Source organism: Ylistrum balloti, unplaced genomic scaffold (assembly GCF_031769215.1).
Source record: "Ylistrum balloti isolate Yb309-2 unplaced genomic scaffold, AGI_CSIRO_Ybal_v1 Utg370310, whole genome shotgun sequence".
Classification (NCBI taxonomy): Eukaryota; Metazoa; Mollusca; class Bivalvia; order Pectinida; family Pectinidae; genus Ylistrum; species Ylistrum balloti.
Genome location: NW_026782230.1, coordinates 104,118 through 122,067, shown reverse-complemented (window position 1 = coordinate 122,067; position 17,950 = coordinate 104,118). Strand labels below are relative to the sequence as shown.

General features: G+C 36.1%; 1 protein-coding gene across 1 annotated transcript in view; it reads left to right on the top strand.

Moving 5' to 3' along the window:
• The first annotated feature begins 3,201 nt into the window (after positions 1-3,201).
• Positions 3,202-17,950, top strand: part of LOC132553202 (protein crumbs-like) — an 80,174-nt gene continuing 65,425 nt past the window's right edge. Inside the window, exon 1 of the mRNA XM_060217430.1 lies at positions 3,202-3,265. Coding sequence (XP_060073413.1) covers positions 3,202-3,265 — 64 coding nt within the window. The remainder of the gene's footprint in view (positions 3,266-17,950) is intronic.

Sequence of the window (17,950 nt, the reverse complement as noted above, 5' to 3'; positions counted from 1 at the left end):
GATTCCACTCAAAACTGTAACAGTAGCAGATGGACCTACCTTTAGTTGAACAGCATAATGATTTTTTAACAAGTAAATTTAATTGTACTAGGATAGGGTGATGAAAAATGCCGTTCCCATTGGGATTCGGACTAGCAGTCCTTGGTTCTTTAGCCAGATGCTCTATCACTTGATTCAAGGGAAAGTCCCACTAGCTTTGAGTAGTAAGACAATCTGTACTTTCAGCTACTGCACTATTCCTTGACCACAACCAATTAATAGGCCTTTGCTTGCTTTGCAATATATAAAAGTTACATAAGAATTTGTTCTAATAAATGACCTTGACCTGATATTAGGCCTATAGCGAGCTGGGAAGATGGGCAATCAACATTGTTTAGATCACTTTTATCAAAAGTGGTAAGATATTAAAAGTAACTTCTTCTCAATACCTAAGAGGTCCAGGGTCATGATACTAGGTCTGTAGTACCTAGTGTTGATGGCTACCAAGTTTGTTCAAATGAATGACCTTGGTCCATATTTAAAAATCACAGAGGGGGAAATACCATACGCTTCCTTATTTTACCTTCAGTATAAGTAAAGTTAAAAAGAGGTTTGAGTCAGACGTGCACAAACGAAGATCTGACTACAGACTGTTGGTAAAATCTTAATTTGCTGTATGTAAACAATAATTTCTTCCCATGCCACAGTAAACTGTCAGGCAGAGGTTTTTGTTATATATTTCAGCATAAAATAGCCAGCCTTTCATCACGAGCATCAAACTAAATTTGTGAAGGAATTTGTAATGTGGTAAATAAAAATTTAAACTTCACTGAAATATCCCTTTTAAAAACCTTTTCCACAATTATTTAGTGCTAGCACCTGTACACAATTCGTGTCCTATGACAAGAAGCTAGGACAGAAAGTCTGTGTCATTTACAATGTTACAGACGCTAATTTGTCAGAACATGGTGGTCTCTCAAAAGCAACTAATGCCAAACAAAATGTCACATGTGTTGCTTATCTTGTTATATGTACATATATTAGGGGAAAATTTTGCTGTACTTCATAAAGAAACCATTCCTTTATCGTCATGAGTGAAGTGTTTGTGAGTTAATTGGATATGAAAATACGAATTGCATTTTACAACAGTTTAAAGTAATTAATTATCAAAAGTATAGGAATTTAAAACCCTTCATAATTATTCATGAACGGTTACGTAAACCTTAAGGATGAATGACGGCCATCTTCTTTTATACGAAAAACTATTCATCACAGTCTTGGGTTTAAAAGTAGTCTGTGTAGCCTTAATACTACTGAGTATAAAAAACAGATGTGTTTATGAAACAATATGCCTCCGGTTGCGACAAAAGTCTGAAGTGGAACATTAAAACTGTACTTGTATCAGGCATGTACGAATTGCATGAACACTTCGTGAAACGCTTATGTCTTAATTGTGATAATTTTTTTCACTTTCAAATGTAAGTCAAATATTAAGGTCAAGGTCACATGGTCAAAAATTTTGGTACCACCGGAAAGGTCTTATCACGAGGAACACACATGCCAATACGAAAGCCCTATTGGTTGGTGTGTTTCCTCTGAAAACTCATTTTATTGGCTCAATCTTTCTCAGTTTAACTCATTTTTCGGCATTGTTTAAATGGAAATTCTGTCTTAACGTCCGTTTAAAACCCGGCTTTTGCTCCAGTGCTAAATCATCATGACCGATATTTTCAGTAATTATCTTTGTTCCTATAAACCATACAAAATACTTCTGGCGGAAGCTGTAGTATATCAAATCGGTCTAGACTAATCTACTAGATAATCAAAGTCGACTGGAAGTGTAAAGTCTTAAACAGGTGTAGTCATGACTGTCATCCGTAAACGTTACCGAGTGTGGACCCTAGATTGGGCCAGTAAAACTCTGTATTGTGTCCACAACCTGGCGTTTAAACCAAATTGACAACACACATTAAAATTTTATATCGAATTGTCTATATATATTTTTCTGACTTTTTTTCTTCTTTTGTTTTGTTTGGTTTCTTTTGTTTGTTTGTTAAAAAAACCTTAATTTAACCTCAATGTTGACAGAAGAGCATTGAAGAAGTACACGGAAAATCACTCGGAAACAGTGGGCGTCTTCTGTTTCTTTGTTATCCATATAATGTCACGTTCTCAAAAGTAGAATAGTGCTGATAACGTATCCCAGAGACGTCCTTTCGAGAGTCAAACACATCTGCCTTCCTATCGCTCCGTGCATCTTCAAGAATCCCCAGATTACATAGGTGTAAATTAATATCCCGGAAGTGCCGTTCTTGTGTGGAAGTATTTGAGACATGGATTGTTCTGTTAAGACGCCTTTCAAATTCATCGCATATTTCAAATTGTTGAAATTTCAGATCACCACGCTTCGGAATCTTGACTCCATGCCAAACAATTAAACTAGCCTTTGGAATTTACGGTAATCTTCTATACGTATTTATAACATAGCAATTAATTTGTCACGAGAGACATTTTTTACACTGCCGCGGTACACTTTTGTGGATCACAAACAAAATATTTATTAGTATCTTGCCACAGTACGTTATTCGGTTCCGTAACGTAGTTGGAATGCAAACGAAGCACTATTTTCGTTTCCCGTTTTCATACGCGGGACACTTTTGGCCCGCAAACGAACTGGAACATACGAAATTAACACTTACGTGCATGTATATGGTAAGTGCCTTCGACTATGATCATATTTATTAGATCACGAGCAAAAGAAATTAAAAACATTTCAAAACGGAACACTAAGTTACACTACTTTTTCTTTGCACATTTATATCTTCTTCTGGATAATACGGGTCACGGTTTCCGAAATATTTACTAGTTAAATTCTTATTAGCGTGTTCTTTTTATGCGAGTTGTCTCCCTTGCATAATGCTGCAACACACCTGTTTCACAGGTAAACAAACTGAGAAAGCGTAAACTTGTGCATTGCGATGTGTCAGAATTAGAGGAAATCTTACAAAAATGAAATGGAAACATTAAAACCGAACTATTTAGAGAATGACGCCTTAGAAATCAGAGAAAACTTGCGTATCGTCAACCCGTAACTGAGGTCACGTGGTTTGTGACAAGGGCCATTCACACAGTACTGGTGTTAGTTTACATGTTTGCTGTAGTACATGTGTGGTGTTTTATTTGTAAATTCCATGATAACAATGGACATTAGCCGACTGTAAAATGAACGACAGACGTCCCGCACGGTCCAGGACGTCGCCCCTATTACCCTGGGGTACGTGCACAGGTAAGTAATCTCGGGGGACGGGACGGGCGTGTTCCGACTATTTTCGAGGCGTATAGCTAGGTAGTGACCCGTTTGTGGGCTTGACCAATTATGTATATATACATGGCGGCACCCAGAACGTACCTCTCTGTTTCATAAGTTTAAGCGACTAAATTGAATGGATATGTCATAATATATCTGTTAAAACTCGTTCCAGAAAGATCTCTCATACTTTGCCTTATTGACATATAAATATCGCAATAAAAATGATTACAATACAGGTGAAAACATACACAGGTGAGTTTGTTGACACTTTGTGTCAGTGGTATTTCTAGTATGCCCTGTATCACCTGTTTGAGGTTTGACAGTTTTCTCGTTATTACTAGCCCAATAAAATGTTGATGTGTAATGAGGAGAATACATCAATTTTTCATCCACATGTATATATGTGTATTTTGTTCCACACCTGTATATGATGTACCTGCCATATCACATTATTTACCTGTAGTGTAAGCCTGGGTGGATGTGTCATAGTTTTGTAACAAATTCTTTGGGTATGATCCACATGATGTCTGTTTATTTTACATAGAAATTTGTTTATGCCCACATGTTGGATATCTTAGATAAACAAATTGACAGTGAAATTGATTTTTGATACACATTTAATATTTTGATGTTGTACAACCAAGTAAATATTAATTTTGTATTTTTCAGTACAATTTGTCGAGGGGTGGGATTAAATACATCTAGATCTAGAGTGAAGTTTTAGTATGAAGTATTGAGAACAGTGTTTGTCAATATGAACAAGTACATTTTGTACCTTAACATCAAATATCACGTCAGTGATGGTATTTTGGCTCTGTAAGATATGGTATATGTTGTACATACTATGTAGCATGATTTTTTCAGATAAATATATAAAAACATGCTATAGATCTGTGATTTTTTTCTTGAAAAAATAATTATCAATCTGTTATGAATATCACATTTTGACAATAAACATATCATTTTTGTTTAAAAGTTTGAAAAAAATGTGTTTATACTAACAACGCTTGATTTATTGTCAGTTCCAAACAATGCAGTCAAATTCATTAAAAGTGTTGTCATTATGTGTGAGAGTACCAGTAAAAGTGGGCGTTGTCCATTTTCTGAGATTCCCAGTAAAAGTTGGCATTGTCCTTTGTCTGAGAGTACCAGTAAAAGTGGACATTTTCCATTGTATGAGAGTACCAGAAGAAGTGGGCATTGTCCATTGTCTAAGACTCCCATTAAAAGTGGGCGTTGTCCTTTGAGAGTACCAGTAAAAGTGGGCGTTGTCCTTGATGTCGGACAGGCTACAAGTTTAAGTTGGTATCGTCCATTTGTCTGAGAGTACTAGTATAAGTGAGAGCTGTTCATTTCTCGGAGAGACTTAAGAGGGTATTGTACTTATATTTTCGTCTACCATTATATCTGAGAGTACCAGTATAAGGGGGCATTGTCCTTAAATCTGAGAATACCTGTTTTAAGTGGTGTTGTACTGAAATCTGACGGTATATATTGCATGGGTAGTCTCTTATAATCATAAAAGAAGAAGAGCAGAGAGATATTACTTAAATGTGTTAACAAAAACTTTATCAGGAAAAAGATGATCATGAAAATTTTATCTTATGCATATAAGGAAATGCTTTTTGGTTTTATTAATATCCTAAGTAGGACCAGGTTGCAGAGGTGTTATCTTGTTACATTAGAGAAGTTATGGGCTGGCTTAGGTTTTTTATACAGTGTTCAGGGAAGTATTGTGAAGTACAAAAAAAATTACATCAAACAACGCTGCCAGCTGTACTTATTGATAACATTGAACCTGTTGATTGATGGACAATATTAGACTTGACAATAGATTATACAATTTAGGTGTATAAATAGGTTTGGCTTTATACAGGTAAATACTGATAGGATATAACAAATAATAGGAGTCATTTAAAAAAATTTAAAAAATAGTATAAAACAATGCCATTTTAAAATCATGTAATTCAAGAAATGACATGTGTGTCATAAAAATAGGCTGAATTAAAGTTATCAAAACTAAGAAACATTTACATTTAAAAGTAATTAATGATATCAAAACTAAGAATGTTTACCGTAAATAACAACATGAAATTTGAAAAGATTTCATATCTCAGTTTCCAAACAATGGCATGCTGGGGTGATATTGCCTATTGCTGTACTCATGATAAGCTATTGTGTTTCATATACACCGCCTGTATGTAGGATAAGCTATCTGATAGCATCTGTCCGTCAAATATTTATATTTATGGTAAATGTGCTAAGATTCCTGCCTGCTTCATTATTTCTGTAAATCTATGCGTATATTTGCTGGTCTCATTGTCTTAACAGCAGCCAGGGTCTCATCGAGGCAGGCCCCCTGGTAGTATTTGGTAGCTATGTCACTGAACCACATACAGGAGGCCCATCGTTTCCTGTCATGACCCCCAAGAATGCTGTATATGTCCACAAAATCTGTATAGACTTTATGATCACACGTGATACAAATAATTATGCTGGTTATATTTGATCTTGGCCCAAATGTTTTGTTTCAGCTCACCAGAAACTTAAATATAAATAATTTGACTGATATTGTTTCATAAAGCTCACACACAATGTAAACTTGATGGTGCTATATTTAGATAGGTTAACCATTCCTACTTAAATTATTGGCAGGTTCTATTCAAAACATGACAGATTACATTTGTATGTGTCATAACAGTTAAGAATGATACAACAGGAGTAAGAAATATGTCAGAATTTTCATGTCGATACGTCAAAGAATCAAAAGAAAATTTAAATCATCTAATAATTATCTTCGCTAAAATTTTAAATCAGAAAAACCAAAAATTGTTGATTTGTATGTTTGTCAAGTTTTGATATATATATAGGCCTGGCAATCTTGTTAATTACCATGATATTCATGTATCAGTTCCCCTGAGGATAATAATTAATTATCATTGTCATAATGAGGACTGTGTAATAATTATACATGGGTAAGATCTATTTATATAAAAAAGTTTTATCAGAATTGTGAAATAAAATTTGGAAAACAATTGAAGTCAAAATCATAACTCAAGTTCAATGTAGTTTATTCTTTAATATAAGTGATAGGTACCATAACCTTGGAAATTTTTTTTTTTGGGGGGTGGGGGGGGGTGGAGGGGTAAATGTTGTGATTTCTATGTGTAAACTATACATGTGGGGGCTATTTTCATGACCAATTTTCATTTCATTTTGTCTATAAAATTTAAGCACATCACAAAATAATTATATGTGCGGGTGAAATTTTCGAAATCTAACGACCTTTGCGTATAGGCGTGATATTTCCCCCTCGCATAAATTTCCATGTTTATTGTATGTTTTTATTATAAAAACATATGCAATAAGATCACATATAAGTCATTATTTCTTTATATAATCACATATTAGAGAACTACATGAAACACTGCTCTCAATAAACTAGAGGACTCTACTTCAAAGGAGCATGCTATTGACTGAATTTACATGAGGTCAAACAATCTTTAGAATCATATACAAAATCTGACTGAAAAGAAACAAAATGGCAACCTTACAACAAGCGGTCCTAATTTTGTACACTATTGAACATTTCTGCCTGATTTGATTTTGATTCAGTTTAAGTATGTTAAAGATATTCCAATTATGTCTTTCTTGTGATAGGTTGTCTATACATGTAGATAACACTTGGTGATTTGAGATATTCAACACAAGTCTCATATTGTGTCACTGGTATTGATATGTTTTATTCATGAAATGTTTGTACCTGTTCAAGGGTAGTTTAATTTAATTTACACTTTTAAATGCAAGTAAAGGCTTCAGGTGTTTGTCGCTGTTTATGCCTAAATCTGGATGTTTTAAGGCTATCGTGATCATCTGTAGAAAAACATGTATTGACATACATGTCAACTAGCAAAATCAGCCAGTAGTTTGATGATTACAAAGCAGTTTTCGCTGATATTTTTCATTATCATGACTCATCCCTGTCTGAATTCGATGAAAAATGGAAACTAAAAATAGATTTTTTTTTATAAATCTGTTAAGACATTGATAGTTTTCAATTCCTTGAAGAATATTGTCTTAAATTGTAGACCAGGAAGTCATAGTGAATGGTTTGTTGTCTTTATATATGTAGAAAAATATGCTATTAATCAAATAAGGAAAGATAAGACTATAAGGAATATTAGCTGTGGTAGACTGTATAATTTCCTGTACATTGTGTATTTCTATAATTTATTTATTGAAAGACAGTGAAAACAAAATTAAATTTATTTAAGGCATTAAATGATTGTTCCGTGATTAAGACATGAATGAATAAGAGATAAGACAAGAATGAAAAAGAGATAAGACATAACATATACATCTTGATATGTACAGGTGAACTGGTAAGGGATTTTTAGATTTAAAATGAAAATTGATTGACTTACATTGAAATAATCATATGATTATGTATGTGGGGGCCGTGATAGCTCATTTAGTGAGAGTGTTCGCTATGCAATTGCAAGTGCAAATCTAAGGCAGGTTTTTTGACAGACTCGAAAATTGTACAGATGACTCGGGTTCATCATACATTGTACAGGTGATCTCAGACTCATCATACATTGTACAGGTGATCTCAGACTCATCATACATTGTACAGGTGACCTCAGACTCATCATACATTGTACAGGTGACCTCAGACTCATCATACATTGTACAGGTGACCTCAGGCTCATCATACATTGTACAGGTGATCTCAGGCTCATCATACATTGTACAGGTGATCTCAGGCTCATCATACATTGTACAGGTGATCTCAGGCTCATCATACATTGTACAGGTGATCTCAGGCTCATCATACATTGTACAGGTGATCTCAGACTCATCATACATTGTACAGGTGATCTCTGGCTCATCGTACATTGTACAGGTGATCTCTGGCTCATCATACATTGTACAGGTGATCTCTGGCTCATCATACATTGTACAGGTGATCTCTGGCTCATCATACATTGTACAGGTGATCTCAGGCTCATCATACATTGTACAGGTGATCTCAGGCTCATCATACATTGTACAGATGACTCGGGCTCATCATACATTGTACAGGTGATCTCAGGCTCATCGTACATTGTACAGGTGATCTCAGGCTCATCATACATTGTACAGGTGATCTCAGGCTCATCGTACATTGTACAGGTGACCTCAGACTCATCATACATTGTACAGGTGACCTCAGACTCATCATACATTGTACAGGTGATCTCAGACTCATCATACATTGTACAGGTGATCTCAGACTCATCATACATTGTACAGGTGACCTCAGACTCATCATACATTGTACAGGTGACCTCAGACTCATCATACATTGTACAGGTGATCTCAGGCTCATCGTACATTGTACAGGTGATCTCAGACTCATCATACATTGTACAGATGACTCGGGCTCATCATACATTGTACAGGTGATCTCGGGCTCATCGTACATTGTACAGGTGATCTCTGGCTCATCGTACATTGTACAGGTGATCTCGGGCCCATCGTACATTGTACAGGTGATCTCGGGCCCATCGTACATTGTACAGGTGATCTCAGGCTCATCATACATTGTACAGGTGATCTCAGGCTCATCATACATTGTACAGGTGATCTCAGGCTCATCATACATTGTACAGGTGATCTCAGACTCATCGTACATTGTACAGGTGATCTCTGGCTCATCATACATTGTACAGGTGATCTCAGGCTCATCATACATTGTACAGGTGATCTCTGGCTCATCATACATTGTACAGGTGATCTCAGGCTCATCATACATTGTACAGGTGATCTCAGACTCATCGTACATTGTACAGGTGATCTCTGGCTCATCATACATTGTACAGGTGATCTCTGGCTCATCATACATTGTACAGGTGATCTCTGGCTCATCATACATTGTACAGGTGATCTCAGGCTCATCATACATTGTACAGGTGATCTCAGGCTCATCATACATTGTACAGGTGATCTCAGACTCATCATACATTGTACAGGTGATCTCAGGCTCATCGTACATTGTACAGGTGATCTCAGGCTCATCATACATTGTACAGGTGATCTCAGGCTCATCGTACATTGTACAGGTGATCTCTGGCTCATCATACATTGTACAGGTAATCTGAGGCTCATCAGCCAGCAGCCTTCAGATGGAATAGTGTGATAAGTAGAATCAAGCAAATAAGATAGAGAGTATTATATCCCACAAGTATCACTGTATACATAAAACACAGACATAATGAGATGAAACTTATCAATAAATAAACAAGGTACTTACATGTCTATAAATTCAGTTTCCCCACGATGATGATACAGTGACTTGATATTTACACGATAATATAGTGGTTCATCACATGCTAAGACCTACCAATATCATTATTATATGTTTTAGAATCAAGATATTTAGAACAACAATTTGACATAGGAAACTGCTTCAAATGTCAGAGGTCAAGGTTATAAGTCACTTCAGCCCTTCAAGTCTAAACATCTCACTGAATCAGAAGTCACTTCAGCCCTTCAAGTCTAAACATCTCACTGAATCAGAAGTCACTTCAGCCCTTCAAGTCTAAACATCTCACTGAATCAGAAGTCACTTCAGCCCTTCAAGTCTAAACATCTCACTGAATCAGAAGTCACTTCAGCCCTTCAAGTCTAAACATCTCACTGAATCAGAAGTCACTTCAGCCCTTCAAGTCTAAACATCTCACTGAATCAGAAGTCACTTCAGCCCTTCAAGTCTAAACATCTCACTGAATCAGAAGTCACTTCAGCCCTTCAAGTCTAAACATCTCACTGAATCAGAAGTCACTTCAGCCCTTCAAGTCTAAACATCTCTATGAATCAGAAGTCACTTCAACTCTTCAAGTCTAAACATCTCACTGAATCAGAAGTCACTTTAGCCCTTCAAGTCTAAACATCTCACTGAATCAGAAGTCACTTCAGCCCTTCAAGTCTAAACATCTCTATGAATCAGAAGTCACTTTAGCCCTTCAAGTCTAAACATCTCACTGAATCAGAAGTCACTTCAGCCCTTCAAGTCTAAACATCTCTATGAATCAGAAGTCACTTCAGCCCTTCAAGTCTAAACATCTCTATGAATCAGAAGTCACTTCAGCCCTTCAAGTCTAAACATCTCTATGAATCAGAAGTCACTTTAGCCTTTCAAGTCTAAACATCTCACTGAATCAGAAGTCACTTCAGCCCTTCAAGTCTAAACATCTCTATGAATCAGAAGTCACTTCAGCCCTTCAAGTCTAAACATCTCTATGAATCAGAAGACACTTTAGCCCTTCAAGTCTAAGCATCTCTATGAATCAGAAGTCACTTTAGCCCTTCAAGCCTAAACATCTCTATGAATCAGAAGTCACTTCAGCCCTTCAAGCCTAAACATCTCACTGAATCAGAAGTCACTTCAGCCCTTCAAGTCTAAACATCTCACTGAATCAGAAGTCACTTCAGCCCTTCAAGTCTAAACATCTCACTGAATCAGAAGTCACTTCAGCCCTTCAAGTCTAAACATCTCACTGAATCAGAAGTCACTTCAGCCCTTCAAGCCAAAACATCTCACTGAATCAGAAGTCACTTCAGCCCTTCAAGTCTAAACATCTCACGGAATCAGAAGTCACTTCAGCCCTTCAAGTCTAAACATCTCTATGAATCAGAAGTCACTTCAGCCCTTCAAGTCTAAACATCTCACTGAATCAGAAGTCACTTCAGCCCTTCAAGTCTAAACATCTCACTGAATCAGAAGTCACTTCAGCCCTTCAAGTCTAAACATCTCACTGAATCAGAAGTCACTTTAGCCCTTCAAGTCTAAACATCTCACTGAATCAGAAGTCACTTCAGCCCTTCAAGTCTAAACATCTCACTGAATCAGAAGTCACTTCAGCCCTTCAAGTCTAAACATCTCTATGAATCAGAAGTCACTTCAGCTCTTCAAGTCTAAACATCTCACTGAATCAGAAGTCACTTCAGCCCTTCAAGTCTAAACATCTCACTGAATCAGAAGTCACTTCAGCCCTTCAAGCCAAAACATCTCACTGAATCAGAAGTCACTTAAACTCTTTACACCTATACATCTCTTTGAATCAGAAGTCACTTCAACTCTTTACACCTATACATCTCTATAAGCTCTTCAAGTCTAAACCTCTCACTGAATCAGATTTAAGTACGTTAGCAAGGGTGGTACTTGTTGCATGATATGGATACATGTTACTTGATATTTATATATGTATATTAAATACTGTAACTATTAATCGGAAAGTAATGTTAAATTTATCATACTTATGAATGGCATACTATGAAACATGGTATGTCTTGTTTTGTCTGAAGTTTTGGTTTGGTCTAGTCTCGTTGGTCTGGTCCAGCATGTTGTTGGTGTTGTTTGGGACCATTTCTTGCTATGGGCTGATTTTGATCTTGTCTTATTTGGTCTGGTTGTTCTGGTCTTGTCTGATTTCAATAGTCTGGTCTGAAATTTTGACAGTTTTTTTTTCACAGCAGTGGGTATCTTCATAAGTTTGGGAAATGAAGTAGTTTTTTTGAGAAATGTGGAAGTTGGAAAAATAACACTTTTTGGCTAGGGGAAACAGTTTAAGTTTAGTTAGACAATTGCCTGGTCTTGTGTTTTCTCTCTTTACCTTTTGTTCTACATATTATGAAGGAGTAGTTTAATAGGATCTTTCCTTAGCTTGAGGATAGGAGAGTGATATCTCTGGCCATGGAGGAGATTCACAACTATCTAACCTAAAGTTTATACTGGTCGTCTACATTATACATTGTACAAAGACAATTGTAATGATAACTCATTGTAACTATGCATTTAAAGCTGATTTGAATAAACAATGATGATCAGATACTGTCTTACAATAATGTTAAACTTTATCTTTAACTTTAAAGTAAACTTTAACTGTCAACATTAATCAGTCACGCCTTTCACCTCTCAAATTTACAACTTCTGGTATAGTGTTTATGTTCTGTGTGTACATGCTGTCTTGCCCTGACATGATGGAGATCACTTACCCTCACCAGAAGTGTAGATATTTCTGTCGGATGGGGTAGAAAGAGATCCCCTACCCTCACCGGAAGTGTGGGTATTTCTTTCTGATGGGGTAGAAAGAGATCTCCTACCCTCACCGGAAGTGTGGGTATTTCTTTCTGATGGGGTAGAAAGAGATCTCCTACCCTCACCAGAAGTGTGGGTATTTCTGTCGGATGGGGTAGAAAGAGATGTCCTACCCTCACCAGAAGTGTAGATATTTCTGTCGGATGGGGTAGAAAGAGATCCCCTACCCTCACCGGAAGTGTAGATATTTCTGTCGGATGGGGTAGAAAGAGATGTCCTACCCTCACCAGAAGTGTGGGTATTTCTGTCGGATGGGGTGGAAAGAGATGTCCTACCCTCACCGGAAGTGTGGATATTTCTATCTGATGGGGTAGAAAGAGATGTCCTACCCTCACCGGAAGTGTGGGTATTTCTATCTGATGGGGTAGAAAGAGATCTCCTACCCTCACCAGAAGTGTGGGTATTTCTTTCTGATGGGGTAGAAAGAGATCTCCTACCGTCACCAGAAGTGTGGGTATTTCTTTCTGATGGGGTAGAAAGAGATCTCCTACCCTCACCAGAAGTGTGGGTATTTCTGTCGGATGGGGTAGAAAGAGATCCCCTACCCTCAACAGAAGTGTGGGTATTTCTATCTGATGGGGTAGAAAGAGATGTCCTACCGTCACCAGAAGTGTGGGTATTTCTATCTGATGGGGTAGAAAGAAATCTTTTACCCTCACCGGAAGTGTGAGTATTTCTATCTGATGGGGTAGAAAGAGATCTCCTACCCTCACCGGAAGATGTGTGCATTTCTATCTGATGGGGTAGAAAGAGATCTCCTACCCTCACCAGAAGTGTGGGCATTTCTATCTGATGGGGTAGAAAGAGATGTCCTACCCTCACCGGAAGTGTGGGTATTTCTATCTGATGGGGTAGAAAGAGATCTCCTACCCTCACCAGAAGTGTGGGCATTTCTATCTGATGGGGTAGAAAGAGATGTCCTACCCTTACCGGAAGTGTGGGTATTTCTATCTGATGGGGTAGAAAGAGATCTCCTACCCTCACCAGAAGTGTGGGCATTTCTATCTGATGGGGTAGAAAGAGATGTCCTACCCTCACCGGAAGTGTGGGTATTTCTATCTGATGGGGTAGAAAGAGATCTCCTACCCTCACCAGAAGTGTGGGTATTTCTGCCTGTTGGGGTAGAATGATTGATCTCATATAAAATACTTTGGTATTTTGATTGGAAAGTCAGATTCCGATGAATAGCGTATGTGTGTGTAGCCTCTTATAAATTGATATACATTACTGTGTTTCTTCATGCAGCCATGCAACATTCCTTCTAAGCCAGGCACATTCTGTACCTTAACCAACTAGACATTCTCATTTGCTGTGTTTGTTTTTAACTGTGTTTTCAGTAAAATAATTAACTTGCAGAACAAGTATTCATATATTGTGGTTGTTAGATGTTTTAATTATCAGCCCGCAAGCAGATAAACCTGGCTACAAAAGTAAAAGCCCCTATATATGCAACTTTTGCTAAAAGGCAATGAGAAATTACATGTAATGTTTTTTGTTACTTTCTTAATATTAGTTTGTATTTCAAGTTAGAACTACTTTTATTAATTTTGTTTTGATATCCCAACAAAGTATTTCTTAATTGAGTTTACTCAGGTTAAGATGTTTTTATCTTATCTATGTGTAATTACCATGTGAAAGTTTTCTCAGAAATTTTATGTATATTTCAAATTTTCCAACTACACAATTAGCATTGTATAATCTTGTGAAACATTAAATCTGACTGTTTGACTAAGATTTGATTCTAATCTTTATATGTTTGTGACTAAAGGCTTATTCATATTCATAACAATCATATCACTAAATGGACGTAGGCGTAATTAGAAAAGATTAAATTCACAGATGTTTCTTGTGTACACACCATATACACCAGCATATATCATCCCCGTCCTGATGTATATAATATTGATTGAAATAAACGTACAGTACATGAACAATTTGACAGCATTATCAAGCATTAGAATCAAGATTTTTTGAATAATTGAAAAATGAGAGTCATCATTTCTGTAGTTTGTTAAGTTTTTTTTATATGTTTTTTATATATTTATTTTTGTATTTTATATACATTTATAATAACTATCATTGTTATGGTGAAAAATATTTTTTAATATATACCACCTCACATTTCTAGTTATTGATCTTTGTGATGTCACATTTGGGTGAATAACACATGCATATTATCGGTAATAAATTCCAAAGGCATATAACTTAAGTTTGATATCAGCTTGAATTACTGGCGTTCTGATTGTACATGGATGGAGGGAAGCCAAGCCTATTCATTAAACAAAGATTAGTAGACAATGCATTTTTCTATTATTCCAGCTTTATGAATTTTGAAATAATCATAGGTAAAAATCGAGGTAGAAAAGATGGGAGAGGATTTTGTCTGACATATTTATATATCACATGCAATGTCCTGTTCTATCTCAAGGTCGAAAAGATCTGAGAGGATTTTGTCCGTCATATTTATGTATCACATGCAATGTCCTGTTCTACCTCAAGGTCGGAAAGATCTGAGAGGATTTTGTCCGACATATTTATATATCACATGCAATGTCCTGTTCTATCTCAAGGTCGAAAAGATTTGAGAGGATGCCGTCTTTGTTATTGTCACATGATTGATGAGCAGCTGAGAAGAAAGGTCTGAAATGTGTGTTCTCACCATCACTTCTGTACACCAGTAATTACTTCAGGTTTAAACCAGCGTCCTTTGATGTATCAATGTAGAACGATAATGACAGGAAATTTAAAGACAGCGTTTTAGATTTCTAATGATTGTGAATAGAAGATAATCCGATATTGTATGTAAGAATCAGTTCCAAGGCTACAGAATTCCTAATGAATTTATACAGAACTGTTCAATGTCAATCAGTTCTTTGGCCTTATGAAATGATCTCCGCAGATCTCCAGCAGTTCTTTAGCCTGATGAAATGATCTCGGCAGATCTTCAGCCTGATGAAGTGATCTCAGCAGGTGTAAATTGTTCTCACTGTTTTGTGATACCTTTCTTGTTGTTAACACATTTCTATGACCTTGAGTGACAGATCTTAATATTTTTTTTTCTGTACATCAGTCTAGTTACTGACATTTTGTCTTTCTCTTTCGTGTTATCATGCAGCTTGTACTTTATGTATACCACCCTTGTCTTCTGACATGCTGTGTAAGATTTCCTTTAACTTTGATTCCTTAATTTTCTTGCTACATATATACATAACTTAGCCAATGTGTTGGTCCTTTGGAATGACTTTTTTCCTTTACCAATGCAGAATATTTATCTTCTTCAAAACAGTATCGTAAATTGACTTTATCATATACTAGTCTTTTTATATCTTTTCTGTTTTGGCCTGTGATTGGTCAGTTTTTTTCTCCTGGAACCAATCAAATTACTTCACTTGTGCCTGCAATTTTGCCATGACTTGTTCCAGGGGTGCAGAGTGCGAAAATGATTGTAACCAATGGAGTATCAAGGATGTCTTAACCCTTAAAAAATACTTATTTTCTTTATGATTTCAAAAGAAAAGAAAATGATACACACATAAGCATTCCTTTCTCACCTACAATTTTCACAGTCATATTGCTTTTTGTCAAGAGCAAGTTATTCAACGTCACTGAAGTTTCTACTCATGATGTTATGTTACAGTGTTAAATAGAAAGTGTATGTGTCAGGGTTAACGGGTGTAGTGGTTTTTATCAACACTGATAATGGTTGTTGTTGCTTCTGTAACTCTCTCATAAATTGAGGTACCAGAATTTTAAAATTCTAACATTGACTGCATGGACTAACGCCTGAACTGATCTGTTTAGTACTCTAAGCGATAAATATCCAGTAATGAATTTGTAATTTAAACAAGACTTTATTGATATATACTGATATATGTATTATATCAGTTGCCGGGGAAAAAAATAAAGAAATTCAAATCACAACATGTGATACGAGACCTGGAGACTAATGAGATCGAATCAGGCGAGATTAGACCAAATTATACCGTGTTTTATTGTATGCTCTTTTTAGGCCAGTAGTGATGTGGTACGTACCAGGTGTTACAGTGTGTGATGTAGACATCATACTCAAATGTACCTATATCTATTGATTATTCTTATCAAAGACATGTGCTAACAATATCGTTTACAAACATCAATAATTAATGACAATTAAACTTTACCTACAGATTGAAATGTTAGTTATTCATTGTGCCAGTTTTTGTGACTGATAATAGGTTTAGATGTTATGAGTCATAATCATAACTTAAGGTAGAGATTGAAACCTGGATTGGAATTACTGGTAATGTGATCTCGGCACACACAGTTACATTCAAAGTATCTTTTACTAAAGTCTGCCTAGCTGTACAAAATGCATCCATTTCAAACACACACACACACAAAGATATATTCAAAGTATATTTCTACTAAAGTCTGCCTAGCTGTACAAAATGCATCCATTTCAAACACACACACAGATATATTCAAAGTATATTTCTACTAAAGTCTGCCTAGCTGTACAAAATGCATCTATTTCAAACACACACACAGATATATTCAAAGTATATTTCTACTAAAGTCTGCCTAGCTGTACAAAATGCATCCATTTCAAACACACACACAGATATATTCAAAGTATATTTCTACTAAAGTCTGCCTAGCTGTACAAAATGCATCTATTTCAAACACACACACAGATATATTCAAAGTATATATTCAAAGTATATTTCTACTAAAGTCTGCCTAGCTGTACAAAATGCATCCATTTCAAACACACACACAGATATATTCAAAGTATATTTCTACTAAAGTCTGCCTAGCTGTACAAAATGCATCTATTTCAAACACACACAGAGATATATTCAAAGTATATTTCTACTAAAGTCTGCCTAGCTGTACAAAATGCATCCATTTCAAACACACACAGAGATATATTCAAAGTATATTTCTACTAAAGTCTGCCTAGCTGTACAAAATGCATCCATTTCAAACACACACACAGATATATTCAAAGTATATTTCTACTAAAGTCTGCCTAGCTGTACAAAATGCATCCATTTGGAATTTAAATTTTAATTCATTTATTATGATATTCTTACTTTCTACCAAATGTCACAGAAAAATGACTTTTGAAAAAAAAAAAATGAATGGGGGTGGGCGTGGGTGGGGGTGGGTGGGGGTAGAGGGGGGATGAGGGGGGGATGGCTTACTGTAAAAGAATACATTATGTATCATCTATTTGAATGTGTGAGAACTTCTGATTTCTGTATGATACACATGTATGTTGTTGTTGCTCCCTGAAACTGAACACATTTACATAATGTAAAGTACACATTGCAACAAATGGCTTTCGTCAACAGGTTGGTGAAAGTCACATAATGATATCTCAAATTTCATTTTTGTCATTATGGTTTGGAATACAGATTTAGAAATGAATCAGACTTTCGCACAAATTCATATATGTTTTGTGTGTTTAATTTTAAACAACAGTCAAACAGTAAATAATGTGACTTTCTGTACAGAAGCACATCGACTCGTCTTTA